At 43.2% G+C, this 12,776-nt stretch overlaps 1 protein-coding gene across 2 annotated transcripts in view; it reads left to right on the top strand.

Annotated features, from left to right (window-relative positions):
- The first annotated feature begins 10,930 nt into the window (after positions 1-10,930).
- GOLIM4 (golgi integral membrane protein 4) overlaps positions 10,931-12,776 on the top strand; it is a 99,117-nt gene continuing 97,271 nt past the window's right edge. For both annotated transcript variants that reach the window (XM_043995637.1, XM_043995636.1), the window contains exon 1: positions 10,931-11,937. In XM_043995637.1, the coding sequence (XP_043851572.1) occupies positions 11,751-11,937 (187 nt within the window). In that variant the 5' untranslated portion in view covers positions 10,931-11,750. The remainder of the gene's footprint in view (positions 11,938-12,776) is intronic.

The raw sequence follows: 12,776 nt of genomic DNA, 5'->3' as shown, positions 1-12,776 counted from the left end.
AGGAAAATACAAAAACACTATGTTAAGATTACACGATTCTGGGGCAGCTAGGTGGCACAGTGGATAAAGCACCGGCCTTGGATTCAGGAGGACCTGAGTTCAATTCTGGCCTCAGACACTTGACACTTACTAGCTGTGTGACCCTGGGCAAGTCACTTAACCCCAATTGCCTCACCAAAAAAAAAAAAAAAAGATTACATGATTCCAAAAAGGAGTTTGGCAAGGATGAGGGCACCAAGGTGGCCCCACAAGATAGGGACCTAGTATCCTGGGGAGAGAAGTCACCAGATAGGGACTTATCTGCTAGCTATCTGGGTTCATTTCAGAGTTCAGTCAAAAGTCATTTTGCTCCTATTAATCCAGGGTTTCATAAAATACTTTTGGATAATAAGGCAGCTCCATCAATTCCAGGTGGTCCATACATTCTTATTAACAGTAGAGATAAGATTTTCTCAATATCTTTTTCTAAAAATTTGGTTATGTGGAATAAGGTAGATGGAGCAAATATGGGATGATACATTGGGAGGATTTAAGTGAGTTTTAGTGATTTTATATTGATTTTTATTTATAGTGATTTAAAAAAAAAAGAAATTGTGAGAACTGGGCATATTTATTATGAAGGAGCCATTGGAAAAAAAAAGGAGAGTTCAGGTTAAACAGAAAGCAAAAAGGGTCAAAAGGTCAAAATACTGGAGAAGGTGGGAGGGTTGTGAACAGAGATGATTTTCAGTAAGGGAAAGAGATATATTGATACATATAAGTTATATAAAAATATCAATAAAATACTTTTTTCAAATATAGAAGTTATGCTTATGTTATGAAATCTAGATACCAGAGAAGGAGGAAACATAATTGAATGAATTTCAAAGGAAGTAACTAGAGAAAAGTATTGTCATTGGAATATACTACAGCCCACCTGGACTGAAAGAGGAAATAGATGACCAGTTTAAGAAAGAGCAAAAAAAGCCTGATCTAAAACTATAATATACAATGCTGGAAAGGGTCAATCTAGACATCTGCTGAAGTTCTCTTTATGTCCAAAGCAGAGCAGCTAATAATTCCTTGATTTGCCATAATGATAATTTTATATTTTGAAAGAAAGAGGAACCCATGAAAGGAAATTCTCATCCAGTTCAATTTACTTCTAGGACAGCTAGTGGCGCTGTGGATAGGGTGCAGAGCTTGCAATCAGGAAGACCTCAGACACTACCTGTGTGACCCTGGGCAAGTAATTTTACCCTGTTTGCCTCAGTTTCCTCATCTATCAAATGGTCTGGAGAAAGAAATGTCAAACCAAAAGAAAATAATTTTTCCAGGAAAACACCAAATGGGGTTACGAAGAGTTGAACACAATTGAAACAACTGAAGAGAAACAAAATTTGTTTACTTACAATAGATAAAAGCTCATTTTTGGCATGCAAATGATAAGAATCTTGGAAGGAAGCAATTACTCACAAGTACAGTTCATGACAGAGAAAAGGGAAGTCATGCCATTGGAAATACAGGACAGGCAAGAGTCCATGACCTAAATTTCCCAAAGGAAGTCAGCTCACAACGGATAAGAACCCTTCAACAATAAAATTCTGAAGGGAAAGAAAAAGAATTCTACACTAATAGTCTCTACCTCTGCAAAGAAGATCAGCCATTCCCCAATCATGAGTATCCATTTTGTTTCCTGTTCTTTGTCACCACAAAAAGGGCTACCATGAATGTTTTGTTTTATATGTCCATTAGAGCCTGAACAAGGGCCTGGCTGGTGTCAGGTTGTCCTCAGTGCCTTCCTTTTGTAGATTAGGAAAATGATACCTAGAGTGGGTATATTGTGACTTGTCCACAGTCACACAGGTAGCCCTCTCATGGCAAGGCGGCAAAATAACAAGTTTACCCTTTTGCTTGGAAGAATGAGGAATATAAATAAAAATTGTGAATCACTTACTTTTCCTACAAAACAAGATGCTGCTGAATCAGGGAACTGACTTAGAGCATGAATCTTTAGAAATGAGAATTTTAACTAATTCGGGGAATTCAGGAAGGTTTTCAATGAAATTTAATGCAATCAACATGTATTAAGCGCTTTTGGGAGGCATCATTCCAAATTATTTTCCAGAATGGTTGGAGCAAGTTGTCGCTTTGCCAACAGTATAAGAATGTACCTGTCTTTCTGCAGTCCCTCCAGCATTGACTTTTTCCATCTTTTTGTCATTTATGAATTCAGGTCTTCCTGTGTACAAGTCCATCACTCTCTTTAGCATGCCAAGTTTCCATTAATTATAGTGATGAATATGCCTTAAAATTCACTTCATTATCCTGTTAGCTTCTTGAGGGCAGGTACTTTATCTCAATTTCTCTTGAAATTCTATGGATAAGGGGGTAGCTAGGTAGCCCAGTGGATACAGCACTGGCCCTGAATTCAGGAGGACCTGAGTTCAAATTCAGCCTCAGACACTTGATACTTACTGTGTGATCCTGTACAAGTCACTTAACCCTCATTCCCCTGGGGTAGGTGAGTGGGAATTCTACAGATAGCAAGTATATGGCTGATCATATGCATTTGATATGTAACTGGTAATTCATCACTCTGATGGCATTCTTCATTCACTTCTCTTAGATCTTTGTTTGCAATGTGTTACAGGCTATTCATATCTACCATGAGTCTCTCCTTTGCCATGATGGAGACTTTCAAATTTTTTTGTTTTTGTTTTTGGTTTTGTTTTTGGTTTTGGTTTTTTGTAGGGCAATGGGGGTTAAGTGACTTGTCCAGGGTCACACAGCTAGTAAGTGTCAAGTATCTTAGGCTGGATTTGAACTCAGGTACTCCTGAATCCAGGGCTGGTGCTTTATCCACTGTACCACCTCACTGCCCCGACTTTCAAATTTAATATCTCAAAAGAAACAATTTTGGTTACCTCTCAAATTATCAATATCAGGTGAGAAATAAAACACGGAAGATGTCTGCTCAATTAAGATGTTTGCTACCTGCATGGAGGCTGCCCAACAAAGTCCAAATGGAAGGGTGATTACCTATAGGTGAGTGGTTCTTAATCTTCTGTTTTGGACCCACTTGACAGTCTGGTGAAGCCTATGGATCCTGTGTGTGTACATATACATGTGTGTATGTACATGTAAGTACATGTGCATACATGCATATACACATATACTGCTATGTATATAAACATGTGTATATGTAGATAAATGTATCTCCTCATTGTAAATGCATGTACACATATACATGTAATTTCCTTGCATGTATATGAAAACATGCATACATATACACATGCACGAATACACGTACACACATATACATACAATGAAGCAATTTTAGTTCAAGATAGATGAAAATGACAATGTTGCTTTTATTCATGTCAGTTCTCAGACATCATAGACATGCATATTTGTAATAATCTCGAATTTATCTTGTGTAAGTCTTGTTTGTACATAGTTGTTTCCATGTTATCTCCCTCATTAGACTATAAGCTTTCTGAGAGTAGGGACTGTTTTAACTTTCTTTGTATGCCCTGGCATATAGTAAGCCTTTAAGAAATGCATGTTGACTGACTGAACCTTTGAAATCCATCCATGGGCTCCTTGGGAATTCATGGACTCCAATATAAATACCCCCAGTAGAGATGGTAAGGTCCACCAAATGCTACTGTGTTAATTATCCTATGATAACTGCATCATGTCCTACACCATTGAAGAAGCTATAAAATGAGATCTATAAGCACTTTATTACATTCTTTTTTTTTTTTTAGTGAGGCAATTGGGGTTAAGTGACTTGCCCAGGGTCACACAGCTAGTTAAGTATTAAGTGTCTGAGGCCGGATTTGAACTCAGGTACTCCTGACTCCAGGGCCGGTGCTCTATCCACTGTGCCATCTAGCTGCCCCCTATAAGTACTTTAAAGGGTTTGAACAAACCAGCCACCCAGAGGGAAAAAAAACTAACAACAAATGAATGAAGAATATCTCCTGTGTAGACTATGATGTGCAATTGGATGGATAGCTCAGAGAGCAAATCTAACAGCTTATAATATAGCTTATTGAATATCTGTATCCATATACAACCATAAATGACCTCTATGTAGCATGTTAGAAAGTTACATTTATCAACTTGTATTTATACAGCTTTCATCACATTTTATATATTATTTATTATGATTTTTATTAGATTTACTTATCAACATATCTTATCACCCATATGGATGTTAAGTCTTGAATATAAGTAACCACATCTTAGTTCTTTTTTTTTCTTTGGCGGGGCAATGAGGGTTAAGTGACTTGCCCATGGTCACACAGCTAGTAAGTGTCAAGTGTCTGAGGTTAGATTTGAACTCAGGTCCTCCTGAATCCCGGGCCGGTGCTTTATCCACTGTGCCACCTACCTGCCCCAGTAACCACATCTTATTTATCTTTGCTTCCCAGTGCCCAGCAGAATGCATTGCATATAATAGGTACTTAATATTTGTTCAAAGAATAAATAGATACAAATATTTTACTGCTTACCAGATAGTATATATGGTAAGAAACAATATAGTAGGGGCAGCTAGGTGGTGCAGTGCACAGAGCACTGGCCCTGAATTCAGGAGGACCTGAGTTCAAATCTAACCTCAGACACTTAACACTTATTAGCTGTGTGACCTTGGGCAAGTCACTTAACCCCAATTGCCTCACCAAAACAAAACAACAACAACAAGAAATAATATAGTATAAAAGTAGAATTATTCTTTTTTTTTTTTCAGGGCAATGAGGGTTAAGTGACTTGCCCAGAGTCACACAGCTTTATCCATTGTGCTACCTAGCTGCCCCAGAATTATTCTTAATATGAATACTAATAAGTTCAAAAGAAACCACAAAATATGGTTCAGGTCCCCACCCAAAAGCAAGGGTTTGTAAACACAAGCACTACCTTTAATAATATCCTGCCGTCCCTCAGTCCATCTCCAAATGGCTCTTCTTAAAATTGAAGAATCTGGCAGCAGGCTTCACCTTTGAGTTTTAATATTGTAAGATTGCCATAGGCAAGTTTAAATATTTCTTACATTTGAAGTAATGGGATTCCTCAGGTAATAATTTTTGTTCTCTTTCAAATTTTATGACTAAAATATTGAGTGGCATTTTACCACCTGTGCCAATTATATTATGCATAGTCAGAGAGTCAGCTCTAGGCAAGCTTCATTTCTGAACCTAGAAATGGTGGCTAAGGAACCAGAGGTTTACTATAAGTAACCATGTGTTTACTGAATATCACTTAAAAGTAAAACTGAATAGATGTTGTAATACTATTAGAAACAACTTTCCTTAGTTGGTTTTTTAGAGATGAAATAATTTAATTTTTTTTCCTTTCAGGTATAGATTACATTTGCTAGTGCCAGATTTCATCTCCTCAGGATTCTGGGGTTGCTTGTAGTCAGGGTGGGTTTACGTCTATTTGCATTTATATTTCATTTAGAAAGGGATTCTTCATTAGAGAGAACCAAACAAGAACCTATACATCATCTTGAAAATTTCAACCTAAATAGAGAAGAATCTAATCAAAGTGATAGATTATAATAGATGATTCAATCAATTAACAGGAATTTCTTTTTTTTTTTAATGAGATATTTTATTTTTTCCGTTACATGTAAAGATAGTTCTCAACTTTTGTTTATACATGCTTTACAATTTCAGATTTTTCTCCCTCCCTCCCCTCCCTCCCCCCTCCCCTAGACAGCAGGTAATCTGATATAGGTTATGTCTATATATCTCTATACATATACATATAGATATATATATATACACACACATATATATACACTTAATAACATTAATCCTATTCCTGCATTAATCCTGTTACAAGAGAATCAGAGCAGTGATGCAAAACCTCAAAATAGAAAAAAAAAACAACAGCACCCAAAACAAAAGAAATAATATGGTTCAATCAGCATCTATACTCCACAGTTCTTTCTTTCTTTTTTTTTCTTGGATTTGGAGATCCTCTTCTATCATGAGTTCCCTGGAACTCTTCTGTACCATTGCATTGGTGAGAAGAATATAGTCCATCACAGTAGGTCAACACTCAATGTTGATGATACTGTGTACAATGTTCTTCTGGTTCTGCTCATCTCACTCATCATCAGCTCACGTAAGACCCTCCAGGTTTCTCTGAACTCTTCCTGCTCAATAGTATTCCATTGTATTCATATACCACAACTTGTCCAGCCATTCCCCAATTGATGGGCACCCCCTCAACTTCCAATTCCTTGCTACCACGTAAAGAGCAGCTATAAATATTTTTGTACATGTGGGTCCCTTTCCCCCTTCCATGATTTCTTTGGGCAAAAGACCTAAAAGTGGGATTGCTGGGTCAAAGGGTATGCACAGCTTTATCGCCCTTTGGGCATAATTCCAAATTGCTCTCCAGAATGGTTGGATCAGCTCACAGCTCCACCAACAATGCATTAGTGTTCCAATTTTCCCACAGCCTCTCCAACATTTATTATCTTCCTTTTTTGTCATTTTAGCCAATCTGATAGGTGTCAGGTGGTACCTCAGAGTTGTTTTAATTTGCATCTTTCTAATCATTAGAGATTTAGAGCATTTTTTCATATGGGAATAGATAGCTTTGGTTTCTTCATCAGAAAACTGCCTGTTCATATCCTTTGACCATTTCTCAATTGGGGAATGACTTGGATTCTTATAAATTTGATTTAATTCCCTATATATTTTAGAGATGAGGCCTTTATCAGAAGCACTGGCTTAAAAAATTAACAGGAATTTCTTATGGGCTTACCATATGTCAGGCTCTGTGCTAGTCACTGGTGATACAAAGATAAAATTGAAACAATTCCTGACCTCAAAGAACTTACATTCTATCAGGAGGTACAAACTACATCTATATTTATATATCTGTAATTTTATGGATATTTAGACAAACACAGGCAGATAGATATAGATAGACATGCATACTGAGAGAAATGATTATTAATAACCAATCATGGGGGAGATCCCAGTAGTTTTCCCTGTCCTATTTCCTTGTTGAAAGCCCAGCCTTTTAAGGACTTTACTCAGCTCTGCCAAAAATTTACCCCACCTAGACCAACTTATATAAGGTGAATCTCTGCCCATTGTGTTCCACTCAAGCAAGTTTGGGTGGAGGTAGATCATTTGTCTAGATTGCCCAAGGCTGGGGGTAGTCTAGGTGTAGAGATGGTCTCTTTGCCCAAGAGTGACATAATATGAGTCTCTCAGCCCCTCATTGTAATATTCATTCTTTCATTAATTGTTAGCCAATCAGATTTGATTGCTATCCTAAGGCTCACTCACTCTTCCAAGGGCACATAAACTGTGAGCCCACTGCCCTGAGGGATCTTTAGCATTTGATAGTGCCACTGACCTCTTAAATAATCACCCAGAAATTCTCTCAAACTTTTAAAATATCATATGTATGTATGTATACATACATGCATGCACGTACAAAACAAATAAAAGGAGATCTTGGGGTGTATTGGAATCTGGGAATGAGGAAAGTTTATAGAAAAGAGTTAAAGTTCTTTATTTTTCAATAGAAGACTTATTTAAGACAAGAATTTTCTACCATTAAATTGCCATTTTAAAATATCAGATAAATTCTTGTCGATGTTAATGAAAAAATGTTTTTCTAATGTGATAAAATAATGGGATTTAGCAGATACTCAAAGACCCACCTAGAGATTAATCTAAACTGATTGAATCAAGTGAGAGTGATTGACTGCTGATTAGCCTACTTCAAAGTTAACTAGATTGTAATCACACCTGGCTAGCCCTTAATGGATTTGGAGGATGCCAACCAATCAGCTTGAAGCAGTGTGTAAGGACCACCTCTATTCCAGACCTATAAAAAGCTTCCACAGTTTGCTAAAGTGTTCCTGATTAAAGCAGGCTTGTGGAGGAGGACTTTAGGGAGAACCCGAACAGGCTGGAACTCTAGGCTAGACTGGTGCTGAAGGTTGTGATTTAAGGGGACAACAATTTAGATTTTAAACATCACACTAACCATAAATACCACTGACAGTATAATAGAACATATAATATAGCTGATTGGTGTTTCAGCTCTGATTTCATCATAAATTGATAGGTAAACTTGGGTACGTACCTCTAGTCTGGTTCCTCACCTGTTCTGGTGAGGGTACCAATATTCTGCCAGACACCAATATTTGCAATCTTAAAGTCATCCACAATCTTTCCCTCACTCTTTGATTCCTGTCCCACATCCAATCAGCTGAAAAACCTTGTTAACTGTTTATATCTCTTTCATTTGTTCTTTTTTCTCTAGTAAGTCTTTGACCTTGTTCAGAACCTCATCACTTCTCACTTAGCCTATTGCAATAGCATCCTGATTAGTTTTTCTGCCTCCAGTCTCTTCCCTTTTCAACCCTCTCCTCTGCACAGTTGCTAAAAGAAACTTCTCAAAGTTCAAAGATGCTTCGATGGGTGCCTATTGTCTCTAGAAAAATATGCAATATATCCATTGGTACTTTAAAACCCAGTCCATTTCCAGCCTATGCTTTCAAATTATCTCATATATTTCAGACAAAAAGGTCATGCTGTCCTAGGTCTTCCACATTCCATCTCTTGTACAAGTTTGCCTCCATGCCTGGAATGCTCTTCCTACTCTGGGCTCAATTACTAGTACATAGGGCTTAATATATTATTCTTAATTGATTGACCCTTCCAATTATTACTGCTCCCCCTCTTGTCTTTTTATCTCTAGCAGCTAGCATGTTGCTTTGTACATAGTCCTCCCAATGCCACCTTCTTCTTCTTCTTCTTCTTCTTCTTCTTCTTCTTCTTCATGAGGCAATTGCTGTTAAGTGACTTGCCCAGGGTCACACAGCTAGTTGTTAAGTGTCTGAGGCTTTGAACTCAGGTCTTCCTGAATCCAGGGCTGGTGCTCGATCCACTGCACCACCTAGCTGCCCCCCAATGCCTTCTTTATGGAAGGCAGAAACAAGTTTCTCTTCATAAATTCACTTTGCATCTGCTGATCTGCCTGGTTTCAATTCCATCCCTCCCAGAATAAACTCACCACTTCTAATCTAATTTCCATGCTGCTAACTCAACTTGATGAACTTGATTGACAATGCCTCCTTAACCTTTTCTCCTTTCTGATTAGAGGGCCAGAGTGTGGAGCTCTAAATTATTCCCAATACCTTCCTTTATAAATGGTAGAAACTGGACTCTTAGCTCACTCTACTTTGCATCTACTGCTCTGTGTGGTTTTGACTTCAAAGAACAAAATGCTTCCATACCAGGTACCCTCTAGAGTCCAGTCCCTACCCCACTTCCTCCTTTTGTGTGTTGTCTTCCCTCTTTAGACTATAACCTCTTTGAGGGCAAAATCTGCCTTTCTTTTTGTTAATTGCATCCCCAGTACTTAGCACAATGCCTGGTACAAAGCAGACACTTAATAAATGTTTGGCAGCTAGGTGGCACATTGGATAGAGCATTGAACTTGGAATCAGGAAGATTCATTTTCCTGAGCTTAAGTCCAGCCTCAGACACTTACTAGCCCTGTGACCCTAGGTAAGTCACTCAACCTGTTTGCCTTAGTTTTCTCATCTGTCAAATGAGCTGAAGAAGGAAATGGCAAATCACTCCAGTATCTTTGCCAAAGAAACTCCAAATGGGGTCATAAAGAGTCAGACACAACTCAACAATAACAGCAAATTGCCTTTATGTTCTAAACAGTTTCCTAATGCTCCCTACAAACAATTGATGATAAATAGTAAAATCCTTCCAGAATGTAATTAAAATGATGGGACATATAATGAATTTCACTAATAATAAGGAAGCATCTGGGAAATAGCTTACTTTTCTTAGAATTTAGGTCAAGGACAGAAGCATAATTATCATTTTATAGGTATGCATAACCTCAATCCCACCCCCACCCCCAATATACATCTCAAAATATGCCTGCACTGCAGATTTGCTTTTCTTTTTGAAGTGGTGAATGTTTCCCAGTTTTGCTAATAAGTTTCAAGTATTTTATCTAACACAGACACACCTTGCCTTTACAATACAATTTGGAAATGTTCTTGCCACCAATAAAATAAATATATATGAGGAAAGGAATGCAAGCTCACTTCAGCCTGTGAATTTTCTTTTTTAAATTGCTCTATTGGGGCGGGGGGGGGGGTAGCCCTGGGTAACAAGGGCTCTTTTTTCCCCTCCCTTTCACCACTGACAGGCTGATCTCCAAGGGCCTCTCTAGACTGCAGACATTTCGATCCCACTTCACCCAGGCAGATATTTCCATCTGTGGACGCACACACCTACACGTGTGTACTTCATAGAACCCTAAGTGTGTACCACACTCTAGATCCCATCTGAGGGTGCTGGTTCAGATGATGCTGCAATCCACGTGTGTGACTGCAGCATTTACACACCGTGTGCAGAGGGGAGAAAGGGCCCTGCATTCTACATCCCGTGTCCTCTGTGCACTTGGGTGACTGCCACACGCCCCGTGCCCCTCCTTCCCTTCCACATGTGCTCACACCTGGGACGCGCACACTCACACGCCGTGCCAGCGGTCCAAGTCTGCGTCTGCACCGCATACATAACAAACACACAATCACACCCCCACACAGTCACACACGTGCGCATAGTTCCACCCGCGTACCCAGCGACAGCTAAAAGTCCCTTCTGCTTCTCCTCCTCCTCCCACCCGGGACAGCCTCCACGTGGGCACCCTGAGGCTCTAGCCGGCCCCCCACCTCCCCACGCAAGGGAACCCCCCTCCAGCCAGCGCAGGGGGCGGGCCGCCAGAACCCTCCGGCCAGACAGACAAAGCGGGCGCCCAATGGAGCTGGGCCCTGCCTCCCCAAAGGGAGGGAGTGGCCGCTCGGACCAGCCCAATGAGCGCCGAGCCGCGCGCGGGACTTCCTCCCGGAATCCCGTTGGCCGGAGGAGTGGGGCTGGTGGGTGACACGTAAGTTGAGTGGGAGGCTGTGGCGGCCACGGCCCGGCCAAAGGCAGCGGTCGAAGCGGCAGCCGTCACCCCCTTCTGGCCCAGGCGCGTCTTGCCCCCCAGCCCAGCCCAGCCCAGCCCAGCCCAGCCCAGCCCAGCCCAACCCAGTCCTGCCCAGCCCAGCCGCGATGCGCCCGGGCTAAGGGGCCGGCCAGCGGACCAGGACCAGCCTCGCTTCCCTTTGTCCTACTCTCACCCTCCTTTAGGTGGCAACAAAGTAGCGCCCGGAGCCGGAGCAGCCCAGCTCCGAGCCGGCCTGTCCGGTCCCTGACCGGTCCGAAGCCTGCCAGCCCAGCCCAACCCGCCAGGAGTCCTCGCGGGCCGGATCCCGCGGGTGCAGGGAAGCGGTGGTTGATCGCCAGCTCGGCCGGGCCAGGCGAGGGACCGAAGGAGCCCGGGCAGCTCGCACCGAAGCATGCGAAGGGCCCCCGCGTGGGCGCCAGCACTCGGGGAGAGCGCACTCAGGAAAAGTTTGCTGCTCCGCGGCTGCCCTAAGGAGTTGGAGTTGGAGCGGCCGTGGCAGTAGCGGTGGCGACGTCGATGGCAGCCAGTCCAGCAGTGCCAGGGGGCTGAAGCGAGCGCGCGCCGCTGTGCCCCGGGGGTCCTGCATCGACAGCGCCTCCTCCCTTTTCTCGGACCCGTGCCCAATGCTGCTGCTGCTGCCGGGAGCTGCAGCCCCCTCCTGCTGCGGCGGCCGCAGCTGTTGAGGCGCTTGGGGCGCAGAGGAGAAGGAGGAGGAGGAGGCTCGGGGGTCCAAGGCAGGGACTATGGGAAACGGGATGTGCTCCCGAAAACAGAAACGGATCTTCCAAACGCTGCTGCTGCTCACCGTGGTGTTCGGCGTCCTCTACGGGGCCATGCTCTACTACGAGCTGCAGAGCCAGCTGCGCAAAGCTGAGGCGGTGGCGCTCAAGTACCAGCAGCACCAGGAGGCCCTCTCCGCCCAGCTACAAGGTACCCGGGGGGGCCCCCGGGGCGGAGCGGGGCCGGCCCGGAGGCAGCACGTTCAGGGAATGCCCCCCCTCCCTCCTTCCACCCATCCCGTGCGCGCGCGCGCGCACACTCTCTCTCTCTCTCTCTCTCTCTCTCTCTCTCTCTCTCTCTCTCTCTCTCTCTCTCTCTCCCTCTCCCTCCCTCTCCCCCTCCCCCTCCCTCTCCCTCTCCCTCTCCCCTCTCCCTCTCCCTCTCCCTCTCTCTCTCCTCTCCTCTCCCTCTCCCTCTCCCTCTCCCTCTCCCTCTCCCTCTCCCTCTCCCTCTCCCTCTCCCTCTCCCTCTCCTCTCCCTCTCCCTCCCCCTCCCCCTCTCCCTCCCCCTCTCCCTCTCCCTCTCCCTCCCCCTCCCCCCTCTCCCTCTCCCTCTCCCTCTCTCTCTCTCTCTCTCTCCCTCTCTCTCTCTCACACTCTCACACTCTCTCTCACACTCTCTCTCACACTCTGGCCGGGACAGGCACATACACCCAGCCTGACCACCGGCGCGCACAGTCTCCCAGCAGAAATTGCCTTTATGCTTCGGAGTTAGGACACACTGATGCATGTGTAGGTGACTGAGGCAGCACCTTTCACCATCAGCATGAATTGAGGCAGGACGGTGATGGCTGTTGTTGCTGGGCTATCTCCCTGCCCCCCTTTACCTGTTAAGCAATGGGTCCCATCCCTCCCAGCTTCCCTGCATTTCAAGTAGGTTCAGGGAGTGTCATTGGTAGGTCACCACAAAGTCGGTCTAATGACTGATTTTATAACCCTAAGTCAGGGTTATAATGGGATCCTTGATCTGCAGCTGGAAAGGTCCTTCCT

The sequence above is a fragment of the Dromiciops gliroides genome, chromosome 3 (genome assembly GCF_019393635.1).
Source record: "Dromiciops gliroides isolate mDroGli1 chromosome 3, mDroGli1.pri, whole genome shotgun sequence".
Lineage (NCBI taxonomy): Eukaryota > Metazoa > Chordata > Mammalia > Microbiotheria > Microbiotheriidae > Dromiciops > Dromiciops gliroides.
This window is presented reverse-complemented; position numbering and strand designations above follow the sequence as displayed.